The 20899-nt window shown below is 37.2% G+C and overlaps 1 protein-coding gene across 5 annotated transcripts; it reads left to right on the plus strand.

Moving 5' to 3' along the window:
- The first annotated feature begins 1667 nt into the window (after positions 1 to 1667).
- Positions 1668 to 19671, plus strand: TRMT10A (tRNA methyltransferase 10A). Of its 5 annotated transcripts, none has more exons than XM_046657363.1 (8): positions 1668 to 1801; positions 10868 to 11083; positions 11991 to 12153; positions 12878 to 12949; positions 14001 to 14075; positions 15967 to 16116; positions 17845 to 17950; positions 19188 to 19671. In XM_046657363.1, exons 2-8 carry the CDS (start codon positions 10899 to 10901, stop codon positions 19454 to 19456), a joined length of 1020 nt encoding a protein of 339 aa, XP_046513319.1. In that variant the 5' UTR covers positions 1668 to 1801; positions 10868 to 10898; the 3' UTR covers positions 19457 to 19671. The 5 variants fall into 5 exon arrangements, with proteins under 5 accessions (XP_046513319.1, XP_046513316.1, XP_046513320.1 ...); XM_046657360.1 differs by having other exon boundaries at positions 10879 to 11083; XM_046657362.1 differs by lacking the exon at positions 1668 to 1801 and adding an exon at positions 2090 to 2887 and having other exon boundaries at positions 10879 to 11083.
- Positions 19672 to 20899: the final 1228 nt, after the last annotated feature.

A 20899-nucleotide genomic window follows, 5' to 3' on the forward strand; every position in this document is an offset into this window, starting at 1 on the left:
TTCTGAAACTACATCCCCTGCCTCCAGGAGCATTTAGTTTGCTCCTTTCCAAGTAAAGGCATCTCAAGTACATTATATAGTGTATGGCATTTATTTACTGTTGGCTTTCCCTCTAGACTAGGGATTCCTTATGGATACAGATCATGATTTAGTTATCTTTGTATCAAGAGTACTAAGACAAAAAACATGGAATTCAATAAATGTGTCAAATAAACCCATGAATTTTACAAATCAATGAAAGTAAGATTATTCCATATCATGATTTTATCTTCCTATACTTTCTATATGCTTCAATCTTCTGTTAAAGTGCCCTTTTTTTGACGGTACTTTTTTGGTGCTTGCTTTGGATTGACACTGGAAGCATTTTAAATTTTGTACCATATGACTATAAAGTTAAATGGCTATGTCAAAATAAAACTTACGAACTCCACTATTCAAAGATGAGGGTTTTTAAAGTAACTTAAAATTTTTGTTTCCAATATGCGAATCTAAGGATGCCAGGCATTAACTCTGAAAAAATATATAATTATTCACTACACAGATCCCTAAGGGGCAACTGAACAGCTGTTCAAAGATTTGGCACATCACTATGCCAGCCTGAGTTTAATGACCTACATGTGAAGGGCTTCATATCCAATTACTAATCCTCCCTCAGCTACCCTTTGCCCTGATATGGAGGCAGCTGAAAAAAGATGCCCTACTAACAGATCAGAAATGGATCCAGACTTCGTTGCCAATGCCCAGTTAAGAGATCTTTTAGATTTGAGATGAGGAAGAAACAGAGTAAGCCACGATAGTGTTCCAGCTGACATGATTTTTCAAGTAAAATTTGAGGGTTTAAAGCAAGAGTGACTTTAATTTTGTGACTAGAGAAATTTCAATACTTTTAGAAAACTCAAATTCTGAATTTAAATTCCTACTCATTGAAACATTTAAACGTTTAAATGTTTTCAAATATCAAGAATAATATACTTCCGAATTCTTTCCACGCTGAAATGGTAGTCTTCTACTCATTGATTTAAATCTCATTCTTATGTTCCAATTCTGTGATACTATTAGAAGTAGGATCAAATCAAAAACTAAATAGAAAACGACAGTCTATGAGATTATGTTTCAGTTCTCCCTCAGTTGACTTGGTCTATATATAGCAAAAAGATTATATAAGGTCAAGTATTATAAACAATGAAATGTCACCTGATGTTTTGCAAAACAGGATAGAGAAAAATAGCTCAAGGAATGAATGGGAGTAAGACTTACAGCTGTAAGCAGGAAAAAAGGCTTACGCATTGTAGATTGAAATGCACCTTATTAGGAATTTGACTCGCTTTTTAAATTTGATTTTCCATTTGAGTTGTGTAGAATTATGTGATACTGACAACCTTCTGTATAAATCATTTCCTTTCATTTCCAACACAGATTAAGAGCCCTTTGTCAGTGTCGCATTTTTAATTTTGAAGAGTAGGAATGTCTTAAAATCCCCACCCCCATGCCCGCAGGAATATATGAATGAATACACGCCCGTAGGTACGCACTAGCCTTGAAGCGGAAAAACAGGCATCACTGTAACTACCTCCCACTCCAGACTCCGCCCCACAAAACCTCCCTCCCCTTTCTCCCACTGCAGGTCCGGCGTTGGCGCAGTTAGATGACGTAAGGCGTAGCCGGCGTAGCCGCCTACGTGTGGCTACCGTCTCTGCCTCTGGGAGTTGAAGTTTCCGAAAGGACTCGGGTGCGGGACCAAGACCACTCCAGAAAGGCTTTCTGCTTGAGCTCTCAGGTTCCCCAACCACTCCTTAGCTAGGTAAGTCTCCTGGCACTGAGGCTGGCGCTCTCCTACCCTTTGGTATTTTCCGGCCGCAAAAACAGTGCGTGCCAGAGCCGCTCTCAACTAACAAGGGCTTCCGGGGGAAGAGGGGAGTTGGGCTGTGGAAGGGGCAGCCTCAACCCAGTTTTCGAAGGAAGTGACGTCAGCTACCGCGCGTCCCCGTCGTGCGCCAAGCAGCTTCCTGATTCGCTGGCTGCTGCTTAATCCCGCCTCTCGAGTGCATTCGCCGGGGGTGGCCTAGAGGGAGGGTGGGGCGAGGTTCTGCCCTCCCCAGTGGCCCGCCTGTAGTCGACGTGTGTGTGTGGGGTCGGCCGGGCCCTAGTATGTGAAGAGTGAGTTTCTAAAGAATGATGGGAGAGGGAAGTCTGCGCTCTGAAGGGCCGGAAAACGAGCTCTCGTCCTGTCCCTGGGTGGCTGGAGACCGTGGGCAAGGCGCCTTCCCCGTGTCCCCCTGGGGGTACGCAGCGAGCGCCTTGGGACGTGGAGCGCCAAGGCCGGTCCAGCGCCCGCGAGACCCAGTGTTCCTGCTTTCAGCGAAATACTTTCAGCGTGACAATTCGGCACGTTTTCTAGAGCTGCAGGGAGGGTAGCGACAGCGGCTCTTCCGGTTTTTGTTTGTTTAAATCCTGCCGCTCTCCCCAGCCCCGCCCCGGGCCTGCCCGCCGACGAGCTGACGCCGCGCGGCCTCAGCCCGCCCCTTCCCCGGGCTGCTCCTGCTCCGTCGCTGTCGCTCTGTAATTGCGTTCTGCAGTTGTTCCGGCGTTGGTTTGGATCTTTCTGGAAGGGAGGCTGTCACAAATGAAGACTCTATTTCAGCCCAGTGAATAAAATCCATAAAAGTTATTTTGTTCTTTAACATTTCTTTTGGACGCTCACTGATGGATGATGTGTCCTCCCTGCCGGAAGCTGTGCGAAGAGGTGGAAATACAAGGAGGATTGGCATCGGTTTTTACGCATTAGTCCCACAGCAGATGGCCTTAGTCATCGTTTTCCCGTTCTTGTAAGACCACCTGATAATCGATGTCTGTGACTCAGTGAACCAAATTTTTTCCCTATGCTAAAGTAAATTTCACGCAAATATTTCTGTAACTGCTACAAAATACCGTTCTTAAATGTTGGTTGGACGTGGTCGAATGAATGAAAACGTACACTGAGCATCACTGTGTGTGAGAAAGGAGTGCAAAACCCTCTGCCGTGGAGCCTATAAACCGGCCAAAACTAAAATAAGAAGCAAGTGTACCTAGTGAAGCGCCGTATTTTGCTGATCAGGCGATCCGAACAAGCTAGGACATAGTGAAACGCTATTGGGTGGTACAGCAGGGGGAGTTGCTACATATCTTTGTACATAGAGTGTTGTGAGCAATAATTTATAGGAGCTCAAGCCAGCATCATTTTTGTTGTATTCCATGCCTCATTGTATGTAGCTTATTCAAAACTTAAAAAAAATTCACTTACTACAGTGCGTTTTCTTAATTGGGAATGGCTTTAAAAATAATAATGATGATGTTGACCAACTCATGATCTTTCCTAGTATTTGATAGGCTGTTTAAAAATATTAGTATGCAATGATAGGCCAGGTTAAATTTAATTTAGGCTGCTTGGATAGGAAAGGCAAACGCTCCCCCTGGTGTACATGAGCTGTAAAACATGGCTATACATTGCTTTTTAAAGTTTTCACGTTATAGAGCGAATAAACACTTGCAGTTTTGAACTTAATAGGGAACTGGCAAAACACGATGCCAGTGATGATCAGAAATGTTCTTTCTTAGAATCTTAATCATTGTTTTGTGACGAGAGCAATTTGTTTCCTGTGAATTTTAATTGTGCTTTTAAGTTTGCACGTTTAGCCTAATAGACAGGTTCAGCATATGTTTTTTTCACCCTATGTTGTTTTAGATACACTCATGGCTGACTTCTATTTAATGTACTGTCTATGCGAAAGAAGTAAAATGAAAGTGATCCTGGGGATCGCAATATGTATTTTAAAATTTTCTTCCTTCTAATCTTTTCAGGGGTAGTTGAGTTTCTCCTGCCTCCCATTTGCTAAGTTGAGTGCTTACCTTATCTTCTAGCTTTTAAAAAAAAAATTAATAAATGCCCTCAATGTTATACATTTGTCTCCAATTGAGGCCTTTTTGCCTGTATTTCTCTCATCCTATTATTCAGGCTTTTAACTGCTCCAACGTATTATTTTTTCGTTCTCTTCTCTGTCTGAATTCTGAGTCAGATTGTGAGGATGTCTTCTAATTCATCGGTTACTTCTTGGACACCAGGTAATCTGGAGTTTGTCTCATATTCTGAAATCTTTATATCTTCATTTCCTGGTTTCCAAATTGGTTCTTTTTCAAGTATTCTAATTTTGCTTTTTTGTGTCTATGTTTATGTCCCAATTTCCTGTTTTGTTTTTATGGTTCTTACTCCTTATGATGTCTGAAAGATTCCAGTCAAACTTATTTTAAAGTCATTTTCACATTGCCCTATTATTTTCAATTTGTGTCGAGTGGATTTATCTCAAGTGTTGATTTTGGCTTTTTCCCCATCGTTTCTGTCTTTTTGTAATTTCACTTTGCAGGCTCATGTTGAGTGGAATTATCACTTCCCTTCTCCAAACCACCTGTCTGTCTAGTACTGATTTTGTGGTTGGTCCCACCCATGGTCCTGTTCAGTGCTTCAGGCCACAGCAAAGCGTATATGGGTGCTTCAGAATTCTTACCATGTAGTGTTAAAGTTCGTATGTCCCCTCACGGCTTGGCCCAGGTTGTCGCTACGAAGCTGTGTCTGCTTCCTTCAGGTTTCCCCCAAGTACTCTGCTCTGTATAAGCCTTAGTCTCATTTTACCTGTTTTCAGTCTTTTTTCATGGAAGGGAGAGCCCCACTGTAAATACTAGTTTAAGGGTTCGTCTTAAGCTGTCTCCTGTCTCCCCCATCCTCTGTCTTGTGTTGTTTTCTCCTTACTTTACAAGTAGGAGGCCTCCCAGCTGCCTTTGCACAGCAGACCAGCAGGGTCAGTACCTATTCTAGTTCTTGGTTTGGTTTTGAGAGAGGCTATACCTTTTTTTGTTTCCCCTTTTTATATTTTATCTCCTGTTGTCATGTATTTCAAGACTGGGAGGCAAGGTGCTTCAAAACATGAACTCTTGGCAACCATCTCCGGGAAGTCTCTTCCAACTACCTGATTCTGTGGCGTAGGAATAGGACTGCAGCTGTTTTTCCCTGTATCTTACAGTGACACAAGTCTTCTCAGAGGCCTCCAACAGCAGGGTTGAAGCAACGCAGCTCTTTTACATTCTTTGGAAACTCTTATTTTCTAAATACGGTTTTGGATTTCTGGAGATGGTAGAGTTAGATCTGGGTTTGAATCTTAGCTCCATCGCTTTATTTGTCTATTCGTTCAACAAGTATTTTGAGGACCTGCTTGGTGCTAGGTTTGGTCTAGGTGCCTTGCTTCTTAGGAAATGTTTAGTAGCTTTGTAATTTAGGGCAAGTTATTTAACCTCACTGTGTCTGCCTTCTCTGTAAAGTAGGCATAATATCGTCTACCTCATAGGGTTATTTTAAGGATTAAATTAGATATTAAGTTTTTTATTAAGCACAGTAAAAATTAATAAATGTTTGCTATTACAGACATGCGCCTCATAACGTTTTGGCCAATGATGGATTGCATATATGACGGTGGTCCTATAGGATTAGTGCCATTTAGCCCAGGTGTGTAGTAGGCTGTATCAACTAAGTTTGTGTAAGTACACTCTGTGATGTTTGCACAATGACCGAGTCGCCTGATGACGTATTTCTCAGAATATACTCCTGTCATTAAGTGACTCACGACTTTACTATTTTCATTGCGTTTTAAAGTCTTTTGTAATATCATATTCACTCATTTACTTATTCCACCACTATATAATAAGCATGTATTAAGTGCCAGTCCTTGTGTTAGTACTGACAATCTAATGTTAGGCAAAAGTGGACATCATCCCTGCTCATATGGAGCTTCCAGTGTAGAATCAAATTTGAGTTATTTCTAGGTGTTCCCTCAAACTCAGGATGCTATTTGGTTAATAGTATAAGGAAAACTTGTGAACTCTTACTTGGATTACTGGATGATTCTTTCTCTCTCTTAGTAGTTTTGTGACCTGGTAAAATGCCGGGGCTTTTGCTGTAGCCTAGAAAGCACACATATTAAAATTTCTTGTGTTTCAGTCAAAATTTGGTAAACTTGCTAAGTTATCTCCATATGTCCTTTTACAACGTTGCACTTTTTTCTTCTTTTTTTTATTGAGGTTATGATAGATGTTGTTATTTGTCATTCATCTGATAGGTGCACCCCTTCACCCTTTGTGCCCACCCTCCCCCCCTTTTCCCTTGGTAACCACTAAGCTCTTCCATTTGTCCATTTGTTTGTTTATCTTCCACATATGAGTGGAATCATACAGAGTTTGTCTTTCTCTATCTGGCTTATTTCACTTAACATAATACCCTCAAGGTCCATCCATGTTGTTATGAATGGGACTATTTTGTCATTTTTTTATGGCTGAGTAGTATTCCATTGTGTATATATACCATTGCTTCTTTATCCAGTCATGAGTCGATGGACACTTAGGTTGCTTCCACGTCTTGGCTATTGTGAATAATGCTGCAATGAACATAGGGGTGCATAAGTCTCTCTGAATTACTGATTTCAGTTTCTTTGGATAGTTACCCAGTAGTGGGATGGCTGGGTTGTATGGTATTTATATTTTTAATTTTTTCAGAAATCTCCATACTGTTTTCTATGGTGGCTGTACCAGTTTGCATTCCCACCAGCACTGTATGAGGGTTCCTTTTTCTCCACAACCTCTCCAACACTTGTTATTTTTTGTCTTGCTGATTATAGCCATTCTAATGGGTGTAAGGTGATATCTTAGTATAGTTTTGATTTGCATTTCTCTAATGCTCAGTGATGATGAGCATCTTTTCATGTGCCTATTGGCCATCTGTATATCTTCTTTGGAGAAATGTCTGTTCAAATCTCCTGCCCACTCTTTGATTGGGTTGTTTGATTTTTTGTTGTTGAGTTGTGTGAGTTCTTTATATATTATGGAGATTAACCCTTTGTCAGATATATGACTGCAAATATTTTTTCCCAGTTAGTGGTTGTCTTTTCATTTCAATCCTGTTTTCCTTTGCCTTGTAGAACCTCTTTAATCTGATGAAGTCCCACTTGTTTATTCTTTCTATTGTTTCCCTTGTCTGAGAAGGCCTGGTGTCTGAAACGATCCTTTTAAGACTGATGTCAAAGAGTGTACTGCCTATATTTTCTTCCAGAAGTTTTGTGGCTTCAGGTCTTACCTTTAAGTCTTTGATCTATTTTGAGTTTATTTTTGTGAATGGTGTAGAATGGTCTACCTTCATGCTTTTACATGTGGCTGTTCAGTTTTCCCAGCACTGTTTATTGAAGAGACTTTCCTGTCTCTATTGTATGTTCTTAGCTTCTCTGTCGAAGATTAGCTGTCCATAGATGTGTGGTTTTATTTCTGGGCTTTCAATTCTGTTCCATTGATCTTTGTGCCTGTTTTTGTACCAGTACATGCTGTTTTGATTACTATAGCTTTGTAGAGTATTTTGAAGTCAGGGAATGTGATGCCTCCAGCTTTCTTCTTTTTTCTCAGGATTGCTGTAGGTATTTGGGGTCTTTTGTTGCCCCATATGAATTTTAGGATTCTTTGTTCTCTTTCTGTCAAGAATGTCATTGGGATTCTGGTTGGGATTGCATTGAATCTGTAGATTGCTTTAGGTAGTATGGACATTTTAACTATGTTTATTCTTCCAACTCATGTACATGGAATGTCTTTCCATCCATTATGTTGTCATCAGTTTGTTTCAGGAAAGTCTTGTAGTTTTCAGTGTATAGGTGTTTCACTTCCTTGGTTAAATGTATTCTAAGATATTTTATTCTTTTTGTTGTGATTGTGTATGGGATTGTGTTCTTGAGTTCTCTTTCTGTTGGTTCATTATTAGAGTATAGAAATGCAACTGATTTATGTAAGTTGATTTTGTGCCCTGCAACTTTTCTGTAATTGTTGATTATTTCTAATAGCTTTCCAGTGGATTTTTTTTAGGGTTTTCTATATATAAAATCATGTCGTCTGCAAATAGCGAGAGCTTCACTTCTTCATTGCCTATTTGGATTCCTTTTATTTCTTTTTCTTGCCTAATTGGTCTGGCCAAAACCTCCAGAACCATATTGAATAAGAGTGGTGAGAGTGGGCACCCTCGTCTTGTTCCTGTTCTCAGAGGGATGGCTTTCAGTTTTTCCCCATTGAGTATGATGTTGGCTGTGGGTTTGTCATATATGGGCTTTATTATGTTGAGGTACTTTCCTTCTCTAACCATTTTATTGAACATTTTTATCATAAATGGATGTTGGATCTTGTTGAATGCTTTCTCTGTGTCTATTAAGATGATTATGTGGTTTCTGGTCCTCATTTTGTTAATGTGGTGTATCACATTGATTGCCTTGCAGATGTTGAACCATCTCTGTGTCCTTGGTATAAATCCCACTTGATCATGATGATCTTTTAATGTATTGCTGTATTCGATTTGCCAATATTTTGTTGAGGGTTTTTGCATCTGTGTTCATCAGTGATTTTGGCCTGTAATTTTCCTTCTTTGTGTTGTCCTTATCTGGCTTTGGTATCAGGGTGGTGTTGGCCTTGTAGAATGTATTAGAAAGTGGTCCATTTTCCTAAATTTTCTGGAATAGTTTGAGGATAGGTATTAAATCTTCTTTGAGTGTTTGGTGGAATTCTCCAGAGAAGCCAGCTGGTCCTGGACTTTTATTTTTGGGGAGGTTTTTGATTACTGTTTCAATCTCTTTACTTGTGATTGGTCTATTGAGATTCTCTATTTCTTCTTGATTCAGTTTTGGGAGGTTGTAAGAATCTAAGAATTTATCCATTTCTTCTAGGTTGTCCAATTTGTTGGCATATAATTTTTCATTGCAGTCTCATATAATCTTTTGTATTTCTGTGGTATCCATTGTAGTTTTTCCTCTTTCATTTCTAATTTTATTTATTTGAGTCTTCTCTCTTTTTTTCTGAGCCTGGCTAAGGGTTTATCAATTTTGTTTATTTTCTGAAAGAACCAGCTCTTTGTTTCATTGATCCTCTCTACTGTCTTTTTTGTTTCAATTTAATTTATTTCTGCTCTAATTTTTATTATGTCCCTCCTTCTACTGACTTTGGGCTTTGTTCTTCTTTTTCTAATTCTGTTAAGTGTAGTTTGAGATTGCTTATTTGAGATTTTTCTTGTTTGTTGAGGTGAACCTATATTGCAATGAATTTCCCTCTTAGGACTGCTTTTGCTGCATCCCAAATGAGTTGCTATGGTGTGTTTTCATTTTCATTTGTCACCAGCTAGTGTTTGATTTCTCCTTTGATTTCTTCAGTGATCCATTGGTCATTCAGTAGCATGTTGTTTAATCTCCACATCTTTGCCCCTTCCCCAGGTTTTTTCTTGTAATTGATTTTTAGTTTCATAGCATTATGGTTGGAAAAGATGCTTGATAGCATTTCAGTCCTCTTAGAATTGTTGAGGCTTCCTTTGTTTCCCGACATATGATCTATCCTTGAGAATGTTCCATGTGCACTTGAGAAGAATGTGTAATCTGCTGTTTTTGGATAGAGTGTTCTATATGTATCTATTAAGTCCAGCTGGTCTAGTTTTTCACTTAGTTCTACAGTTTCTTTGTTGACTTTCTCTCTGGATGATCTATTCATTGGTGTTAGTAGGGTGTTGAGGTCCCCTACTATTATTGTATTGTTGGTGACATCTCCTTTTAGTTTTGTTAATATTTTCTTTATGTACTTTGGTGCTCTTGTGTTTGGTGCATATATCTTTATAAGTGTTATGTCTTCTTGGTGGAGTGTCCCTTTTATCATTATATATTGCTCCTATTTGTCTCTCTTTACCTGTTTTGTCTTGAAGTCTACTTTGTCTGATATAAGTATGCCAACACCTGCTTTCTTTCGTTCGCTCTTAGCTTGGAGTATCATCTTCCACCCCTTTGCTCTGAGTCTGTGTTTGTCTTTGGGGTGAGGTGTGTTTCCTGGAGGCAGCATATTGTTGCGTCTTGTTTTTTAAACAACATTGCACTTTTAAAGAAAGCAAGAACCATATAATAAAACTACTGCTTCTGTTATGTGCTGTTAAGATTTCATCCTTCCATTATCTGAATTGTGGGGTTTTTTTCTTTTTGTTTTAGATAGTAGCTTCTCTGCATTGAGTTGTTAGCTATCTCTGTAAGAAGGAAGAATCATAGAATTTTCTTTAAGGCCAGTGAAATATTTGCAAGCTTCATGCTTAGTCTTTGATAGGGATAAATAGCAAAATACATTTTTAAGCTCTGGTGTTAGTAATCTATTAACAGGAAAAGAACTCTCAGTATTTCTAGCTCTTTCTCTATTCTGAAGGCAAGTTTGGTTCTAGGCAGTATATAAAAATGTGGCTATTAAATCGAAATGTGTGAGATGGCCCTAAGTATTCCACAACTGATTACAGAATCAACTTCCATATTTTGGTTTTCAGACTTTACTAAAGTGGAATATTTACAATTATATATTTACAGTGAAAAATAGTGGGGGGGCAACAAAATTTGTTTTTTACGCTGTTCAAAATGTACAAATCTGTAGCATAGTTTTGGTCAAAAACCAATTGTAAGTGTATACCTAGATAATGAAAGTAACGTTTCTCTTTTGCATTAATTTTGTACTTCTGATTCATTTACAGGAATTTATTTTAAGGAAATAAATTACTGGGTCAAAGGGCGTTAACATTTTAAAGCTCTTAAAACATAGATCTGTGTAGCCTTCTGGAAAAATTATGCCATGACCACCTGTAGTATATGAAAACACCCCATTTCATCAAATGCTCTTTGCCAGTAAATGACATTTAATTGTCTCAGTTTGCATTTTTATTCATTACTGATATGGTTTAATTTTAACCTCATCTCTTGGTTATTTGTTTTTTTACTTTTTGGGTGTTTGTGAATCACGTTCATGTCAAAAGTTGCTTTTCAGTTTTTCAGAAGCATCAAATAATGTCATCTGAAATGTTGCCAGCATTTGTTGAGGCTTCTAATGTTGAAAGAACGCAAGACTTAAGTGAGGATCAAGAGGAGAGCCAGAAGCCAAGATCAGGTGAAGGGTTGGAACCAATATCTAAACGACAAATGAAGAAGCTAATAAAGCAGAAACAGTGGGAAGAACAACGAGAACTCCGCAAGTATGTTTCAAAGTGCCTATGTTCTGGCTCCATTCAGACATATGGAATGTTGGACCTCGCGTAGCCCTTTGTCACATTCAAAGTAATTGTGTTAATTGAAATTGGGGCTACGCATATTGTTAGCTGACATTGTCAGTTGGCTGTTAAAACTGTGTGTGTTTGGATTATTTTCTTTTAGCAATGTTAATGAATTTACACTGTACACTTTTTCTCACCCAGAACCTATTGTGAGTAGCCGCACAATTTCTGAAACAACTGACTTAAATAAGGGATATAGTTAGTATCCATGTGCTAGATGTGGAACAAAAATAACTACCTCAGAAAGATCAAATTTGGGCCTAATGTTGATTTTGCTAGAACTGTTGCAGGTTTTGGTGAGAGCAGTAAGGCTGAAGCTAATATTGTCTAATGTCAGAATTTACTGGGAGGAAATAAACTATAGTTAATGTAGATCAAAGAAGAAGTCTATGAGTGCTTTTTACAAGTAATTTTACTTTATTTTTTTCCTATAGCACATAAATGTTGCTTGAAGATCATGTAGGGGATGAAGATCATGTAGGGGAAGAATAAAAGAAAAATTCATCATAACTCTCAAATTCAGTATTTATAAAGTTTTCTTGGTATAGTGTGATGCCGATAATACATGAAATTATTAGTAGTGTAGTTTAAGTTTGTAAGGAAAGCATTATATTGTTTTTCAAACTCATTTCCTTCTTATCAAAAGTTTTTAGATTGACTATATAAAATTGCTGATATTTGATCATTTTTGATCCACAGAAGTGGCAGTTTCATACATTAGTTCAGTCTGCTGATTTAAAAAAGTAATTGTTTCTTTGTCTATTTAGAAGAGGCTTGTAAATATCTGGATATACAAATAACAAGAAGTTATTTTAATTACTAATTTTAGACAAAAGCGAAAGGAAAAACGCAAGAGAAAGCAATTAGAGCGACATTGTCAACAGGACTCAAACTCAGATGGAAATGACAGAAAACGTATTCGAAGAGATGTTGTTCATAGTACACTCCGCCTTGTCATTGACTGCAGTTTTGACAGCTTGATGGTGTTAAAGGTATCATGAATCACTGTAAGAAAAATCCTGTAGGTAAAGTAGGGTGAATCATTCTTGCTTTAATATGTAATACCACTTTGATATAAATTTGTGTACTAAAATGTATCTTAAATCAAGTTTTTAAAAATCTGTGCCCCCTAAATTAAACTAATAAATTGCTCATGTGTATATGTATAGACAGAGGGAGAGAGACAGACACCATGATTATATGATAAAAGTCAATAACTGCATATTAGTCATAAGGATCTGTGTGTTTTTATTTGTCCTAATCAAAAAGAAAATAAGAAATATGATTTGCTTAATAGAATTATTTATATTTAATAGTTTGAGAAACCTGATTGTTTGAGCAATGCTAGTGAAGAGAACATGGTTTAATTACTTTCCAAACCATGGGTTAGTTATGAAAATAGTAATAGTATGGCTCTAAGAGAGTTTTTTCTGTTGTTGTTGTCTCTTAAGAAAAGTACATGTTTGATGAACTAGTATTTTAAGTGGATGCAAAATATGAAATATTGGTTCACTTACAGAGTATTGACTTTACTTATGGTAATTATTTTGTTAATATGTGAGGAAATTGAATGGAAATTATCAGAAAAGACTTGTATTTCAAAAGAAAAAATGCATCTATCTAGTCATGGCTTCTGCTTATTCTGTTCCACTGAGATTATGGAATGGTCATAGATGATTTTGAAAATGCTCCTTTAAAAACTGCACTCTTTTATAGGACATTAAGAAACTTCATAAGCAGATTCAACGATGTTATGCAGAAAATCGACGAGCACTGCATCCTGTGCAGGTTTGTTTGAGGAATTTAAAACAGACTCCAGTTTCCTTTTATGTCTGCCTCAGAAAAAGGCATAGATGATCCTAATTGCCTTTACAAGAGTCTTACAGATAATCTTCCTTAGAGAACAAAATGCCTATTTGAAAAATATTTCATTTTTCTGCAAAAATAAAGGAAAATATTTTAAACGTTTTTTCATGTATGTCATTCTCAGGCACGCTCTGCGGAGTCACCGTCAGTCTTGTGCACATGGACCTGCTGCTCATTTCTGTGTAGTTAAATGTCTGCATTAAGGGATATACACATATTTTCATACCAGTTTCTCAGCTCTCAATTCCTTCCCTTCTGGGGAGTGGGGGAACTCCCCTGCCTCTTGTGTGCTGTGGTACCTGTTGGATAGATTTTTTCTGCTTAAAGGATTTTGAGTCACTGATAATTTTGAAGGATACTTCCTTAGCTAGAGTGAGGAAGTGATTTGTGAGACTAGTTGGCTACTCTTAAGAGGAGGGTCTTTTTTCTCTCTGAATTTACTTGAGTTCTAGATGACCTACAAATTAACACTGGCTCACTGATGTTAAGAACCAGAAACTCTTGATATTTTTTGGTTAGCTATATTTTTTGTCAAGTGATAATAATTTTATATTTCTCTCACCCTTGATTAGACTTGAAATAGGTATCAGGGTTTAGAATCAAAGGCAAATTACAAAGACTTTGGACTGGTGAAAAGTAACAGTGGTGGCAAAAGAAAGGGAATGGGAACTCGACATGGAAGCAGGGACTTTGTAGAAGAGTGGTCGTTAAGGGCGAGGCAAATGATAGCTGCTTGAAAAATGGGGTGAAAATGTAGATGGAATATGGGAGTTGGTGGGTTATGAGAGAAACAAAATGTCATTTTTCCACAAGTTTGTTCTTGTGTGTTTAAAGCATGTCACAAATTAATTTTTTTCTAGAATGAAAATATTTTGTGTTTCCCTGATGATCAGATGGGTGAATGAGGGAAATAAAATATTGGACTTTCATAGTCATTTGCTCTTTCTTTCTATGCCTACCAATCTCTTTACAGTTTTACTTGACAAGCCATGGAGGCCAGTTGAAAAAGAACATGGATGAAAATGACAAAGGATGGGTCAACTGGAAGGTAATTAGAATAGAGTAACTCTAACATAATTCCAATATTTTTATGCTTAAAAGTCTACATTTTTTACCTATATTCTATGTACTGCCAATAAATATAGGAGTCAGCAACCCAAACCCAGTGTATCACTGTACCTAAGTCTAAGGTTACAAGACTGGGAGAAGCTAGAGAGACTGAGATTTCTATTAGCTTGTCCTCACTCTCGTTAAACCTCCCTTGCCATTTTACCACCAACCTAAAACATATTTTGAAAAAGGAAGACTTTTAAAGATCTTTATACAATCTCTGCCTAGTGAACTGTCTATCCATTATTTATAAGAGTGAAGTCACTCTAAAATTTGGAAATGTGAATGCATTCTGTTTCTTCTAAATCTCCACTGTCCCATATGGCATCCACATTCCACACGTGACTGTTGAACTCTTGAAGTGTGACTAGTCTGAATTGAGATGTGCTGTAAATGTGAACTATACATTGGATTTCAAAGATTTAGTAACCAAAAAAAGAGAGAATGTAAAATATCTCCGTGGAATTTTAAAAACTATTATATGTTGAAATGATAACATTTTGTCTATGTTGTGTTGACTGCAATGTATTATTATAATTAATCTCACCTATTTCTTTTTACTTTTACTAGAAGATTTAAAATTACATATGTGGCTCACATTTTTTTTTATGTTGGGCTAAAGCACTCTCAGTCATTTGCAAAGATGACTAATAGCTCGGCTTTGGTACCATTGCTGAGGAACCCTGGTCTGTATTGGGTTATTCCTATGCTTTTCTTTCTCAAAGCCAGTTCTCTCTGTGACTAACTTTCCCTCTCACACTCACTAGTCCTGTAATGACTACATTTATTTTATTAATAGCTTATAGGGTGAAACATTGTCAAAGACTTTTTTAAGTTTTAAAGTACAGATATTTACCAAGTTTTACGTTCATGCCTATTTTCCTGAGGCATAATGTAATAAGTTGAAATAGGCATACCTTCAGTTATTTTGTGCCTTGTAAATTTATTATTTATACCACCAGCTTTCCAGAAAGACGTGAGTTCACTGGTCTGTAATTACTCAGGTCCTTCTTAGGGCCTTTATTTAAGCATAGGGGTCAAATTTTTAATATACCATTTTCCAGAAAAGTGGCGGTTTATTAATCAGTAGGTTGTACATTTTAGGTGAGAGGTTCCCTGCTTCACTTTTGATTTCCTTAAAAATTATTGGGTAAATGCCATCTAGGCCTGGTGTCACATCCTCTTTTATTCTGTCAATGTAGTTTTCAAAATTCTGCCTGCCAGCTATTGTTCAGTCTTGGACTTCTAACCTGACAATTTTGGTGAAGGTGATTTCAAATGTGTATCTTTGTAAAAACAGATGCATGGAATTTATTAAATCTATCAGCCATTTTCTTTTGCTGATTCATGTGGATGTAGAACAAGTAATTGAAGAAGGCATTCTTTGGCTGGAGAACAGTGTGAGCAAATATGTGACAAAAATGCATTTGTTTTTTTGGAACAGAGATGAAGTTAGAAAGGTAGGTCAGTACCATATTCAGGAAAGAGTTACTAAATTAAGGAGTTTGAATTTTATCGTACAGATAATGATAAAACACTGAAAATAGTGTTTTAGAAAATGAGTCTTCCATCAGCATGTGGAGGTAAATTGGAGGGATCTGAGGCTAGAGACAGGAAAGTAACATTAGGGGGCTACTTAAATCATTGACATGTGAGGGTGATAAGGAGTTGAGGTAGTAGGCTCTAAATGATACATCGTAACGATATTCTTTCAAACTTCCTATCGTGTGTTTTTGGGTGGGTTTGTCTATGGAACAGAACATAATCATTTTTAGCCAGTCTTCACAAAATCTTATTAATTAATAACATCTTTGCCCTGTGTCTTAAAGGATATCCACATCAAACCAGATCACTATAGTGAATTCATAAAGAAAGAAGACCTGATTTATCTTACGTCAGATTCACCTAATGTCCTGAAGGAATTAGATGAATCCAAGGCCTATGTGATCGGAGGGTTAGTGGATCACAACCATCACAAGGTACTGTTAAGGTTTCATTTTTGCTTTTGCTCATACTTAAAATTGATACATCAATTTTCCTGATAGTAAAAATACTTCTTGATAGTAACAGTAATGCTGATCTTTATTGAGTGCCTAGCAAATTTCAGTCACCTTTCTAGCTAGGCACAGCATTTCACGTACGTTAGTTTGCTTAATCCTCACTACAGCCCACTGCAGTCAGTGCTGTTATCATCTACATTTTACAGATGAGGAACCGGAGGCACAGAGAAATAAGTCTAGAACCAATAGTAATAGGTGGTAAAGCAGATATTTGAAACCAGGCGGATTGTTCCAGAGCCCACATACTTAAGTGATACACTATATTGATAGAAGATGATGTTGCTAATCACTGTCTAGGCATTGGTAAAATTTATATCAATTTATACCAAAACTGGTAAATTTATAAGTTTTAAATATGTGATTTTCATGGGATGTGTTTTCTGTTCTTTCGTATTCATACTTTTGTCTGTTCCCACCTACTCACCCTCATTCTAATGAAAAATTACATAAATACACTTTCTAAAAGAAAACATCATTTTGTACTTTGCCAGCTACTTTGTGGCAGGCCAAATTAACCGAACTAAAGAAAAACATGTTTCCTAAGTGTCTGAGGAAGTATTGTTAGGAGAGTAACAGGAAGGAATTCATTGTTCTTGTAGAGCACACTGTGCAGAAGAGCTTCCCGCAATGCTGGAAACGTTTGTCCTCCTGTCCAGCACGGTAGCTACATGGCTGCTGAGCACGTGACATGTGCACAGAGTGATTGAGAAGCTGACTTTGTGTAAACTGTTAAATTGGAGTGGTCACTGTGGCTGCAGTCGGACAGGGCAGCTCTCTAGCATCATAGGGAATTTTAGCAGAATGATCTGTGGCCTTTTTACTTTTTTCTCAGTGGAAAAATTCTCTTTTACTTATGTGGAACCAAAGTTTTTCCTCTCATGTTGACTGTTTCTCTGAACTAAAACAATTTTGTTTTCAAAAGCACTTACCTCAATCTGTTATTAAGTATTTGTCCCTAAAATAGGCAAACTACTAGTTGAGAAATTTCGCTCTTCTTTCTCCTCTGCTCTTGTCTTTTGGCTGTTTCAGTTCTGGTTAGACCCAGGCTTTAAGGATTTTAATTTTGAGAAGGGAGAAAATTCATATTCAACATTCTTTTAATTGACAGAAAGAGAAAAATAAAATTTTATAGGCAATTTTTAAAATTTCTAAATTCAGATTTTCATTTAATTTGTCCTTTGTGCCTCTAGTCTTATGTAATGAAACATAGTTTTGTCTTTATATCTTTTACATGTGTGGGAAGAGTAATGGTGCTGCTCTAGGAATTCAGTTTGAGTATTTTAAAGTGAGAGAAAAGGCAGAGTGGAGTGGTGAAAAGATATTTGAGCCAGGAGGCATGAGCCAGGTTTCTCCTGTGGGTCCGCCACTGGGGGCTTTGTGACAGGGGAGGGAACATGTCTCTGGTTTCCTCCTTGTAAACTGGTTAAGCAAATGCCCTAAACATTCTACTTACTGCCCTAAACAAACTGCTACTGTCAGGAGAGTGTTTCCAAATTAGCAGTTAAACACGCACAGGCGCACACACACACACTTCTTCAGATTACATTCTCTGAACTAAAGTCTTTTGTAGAAATTATTTATTCTGTCATAGACTTTAAGTTAAAATAATTTAATGTTCTAGTCCAAGTTATAGTGTCTTTGTTTTAGGGACTCACATATAAACAAGCATCAGAGCATGGAATTGATCATGCGCAGCTTCCCCTTGGAAATTTCGTGAAGATGAATAGTAGAAAAGTTTTGGCAGTTAATCATGGTAAGCTCTGAGGGGATAAACTGAAAATATACCTGAGTGAACATTGTGAAGAAGAATATTACATTTACATTTGGACAAGTACAAAATATGTACCTTGCTGGAGACAAAATTTTAAAGTATAATCATGTGTAATTTGTTTGAATGTAGAAATAACACAGGCATATTTTAGAAAATTTTGAAAATGTAGTAAAGTATAAAGGAAAATAAGTAAGCTGTAATTTCACTACCCAGAGATACTTGGTATTAACTTTTTGATGTGTTTCCTACCAGTTTTTTCCTATGCATAGATACTGTTTATTACATAATTGGATTTTTACTGTATTGCATAAGATGTTAAAAATCTGGGGTGTTTTTTTCCCCATTTATAATTATATTTTTCCATGTCATTGAATCATTGTTAATGACTATGTAATATTCCACCATCTGAATATATATATATATATATAAAATAATTTAACTGTTCTTCTGTTGATTTTTTTTTCTTTTTACTATTGTAAATAACATTTTAATAGACATCCTTGGACCTAAGTCTTTGCCTGGAGTTTTGCTTTTTAAAACAGTTTTAGTACAGATTTTTGTTAGTACACAACTATTTAGTGGACTCTTTTTATGTGCTAAACACATTCTCTATAGCAGCATCTAGGGAGTTATAGAAATGAACTTGTTGATTCAGAGAATGAACTACTTCTAAGACTTTGGATAGACAGTGGAAATTACTTTTCCGTAAAGTAATCCTGATTAACCCTTGAGCAGTGTATTAAAGTGAGAGTACCTTGGAGACAGCATTAATATTCTTTACCTCTAATATAGAAAAAAGGCAGGCCAGACGCTCCTCGGAGTGAGTGGCTCTATAGGAAAGACAGAAGAAATTTAGATTAATGCCAACTTTTTTTTTCTGGTTGTTATTAGCACATAAAGGATAAAGAAGTGAGGAGGATAAAGAAGAATAGGCAGGAAAGGAGAAAGGTCCTCTGTCTACTGATTATCACTAACAAGAGTAGTGGTGAACCCTTGCGTGCCTACGGACTAGATTGAGGGGAATCCAGACAAGGCAGGACAGGCTGAGCACCTTGGGGCAGCTGGCCCTGAGAGCCAGTGGGAGAAGGAAGTGGTAAGGACGGAGTAGTTGTTAGGACATGCTGGCACTCTTCACACAAACACAATGTGTGTTAAAATACAGCATGCAGCATTGTGATGAACTCAGCTAAGAAATGTATGGGCTTTGTCTTTGTTGCAGTGTTTGAGATTATTCTGGAATATCTGGAAACCAGAGACTGGCAGGAAGCATTTTTTACCATCTTACCCCAGCGGAAAGGAGCTGTTCCCACAGACAACGCCTGTGGAAGTTCCTCACATAACAAGAAGCCTGCCAGAGTTGGAGGTGGACTGGACAGTGATTCCAGTGAAGAGGAAAATAGCGGAAATGAACTGGATTCACCACGTGAGGAAGAAAATCGGGATAAAGAAAACAGCACTGAATCTGCCATGAACTCTATACCACACTAATGTCATCTGGGATCTTTGTTTTTTAGTTAAAGGACAAATTAGGAGAAAATGACATGCTTCAGAGAATATTTGAATTGGAAGAAAATTTCATTTGCTCTATTTCTGTTTTTATTTTTTGGTGAGGAAGATTGGCCCTGAGCTAACATCTGTTGCCAACTTTCCTCATTTTGCTTGAGGAAGACTATTGCTGAGCTAACATCCCTGGCTATCTCCCTCTGTTTCATGTGGGATGCTGCCACAGCATGGCTTGATGAGCGGTGCTAGGTCCACACCTGGGATCCAAACCTTCCAACCACAGGCTGCCAAAGGGGAGTGTGCAAACTTAACCACTACGCTACTGGGCTAGTCCCCTCGTTTTCTCTTAGTTCTGTTGTAAATTTTTAAAACTTTCTTTTAAAATAAAAAGCCCTTATAAGAAAACAATTTTTGCTTTTGCATAAGATTTAAATGTGTAATTTTTAAAATAGTTTTCTAAGCCTCTAATGAGTTTTTTGAGAATTTTATTAGTAAAGCTTCATTCTCTTTTTTTTTTTTACTGGAATGTATTCTTTAGAATGTGCCTTCTGACCTTCAGTTTTATTATTTTATGTTTATCTCAGTGCCTTTCTGGTTTGCTGTCTGCTTATTTGTGGAGGTACGTATTCCTAAGTCTCCTGCAAGTCTGCCAAGATGTTCTCTGTGGGAAGTTACCTTCTATTTGCAGGTTTTATATTCAGTTTAGTTACTTCAGAGGAATATAGTGATTTTAGGGAGAAGTGTCAGACTGATAAACTCTACAGTCTATCTTTTGGCTTATGGAGCCTGTCCGTGTTCCTCCTTTGTAAGGCCTTTTTGTGGTCCTAAAGCAGTCACAGAGTTAAGAACCTCTTTAAGGTATTTTCTTACTTCCAATAATGGTGATAAATTATTTCAGTTACAAGATTTAGTTTTTCAGGCCAGATTACTTTAAAAGGCTATCAAAGGATCAGTTTTTTCTTTACCTAAATTTAAAAGCAGCTCATAGCAGCTATCCTTTCCTTCCATGTGTACTTTTTTAAAATAAAATATCTATTGGTTCTTAAAGTGAATAAAGTTAACTTTATATCTGTACCTGCCTACTATCATAGAGTAATAATATTCAAGCTAATGTAAATGTATGTTTCTGTAAATAATATAAGCATGTGTGAAAATATGCATATAATTGTACATACGTCTGTCCACAGTTTGCATGCTGCTCAGTTATTAACTGATAACAGGATGGAGTTGCCGTGTATCTGTATTAGCATGAAAGATTGTGTTGAACAACACTAAGAAATTTGAATTTCATAAAGTGCAAAAGTCCATAACAAACATTTGTGTGAGGACGTTGGCAAGGGAAGATGGGGCTGAAAGGAGTTGTTTCAGTTTCCTACTAGTAAACAGTTATGTTTAAAGTACAGTGATTGTTCTTTGTTGCAGCTAAAG

Source organism: Equus quagga, chromosome 3 (genome assembly GCF_021613505.1).
Source record: "Equus quagga isolate Etosha38 chromosome 3, UCLA_HA_Equagga_1.0, whole genome shotgun sequence".
Lineage (NCBI taxonomy): Eukaryota > Metazoa > Chordata > Mammalia > Perissodactyla > Equidae > Equus > Equus quagga.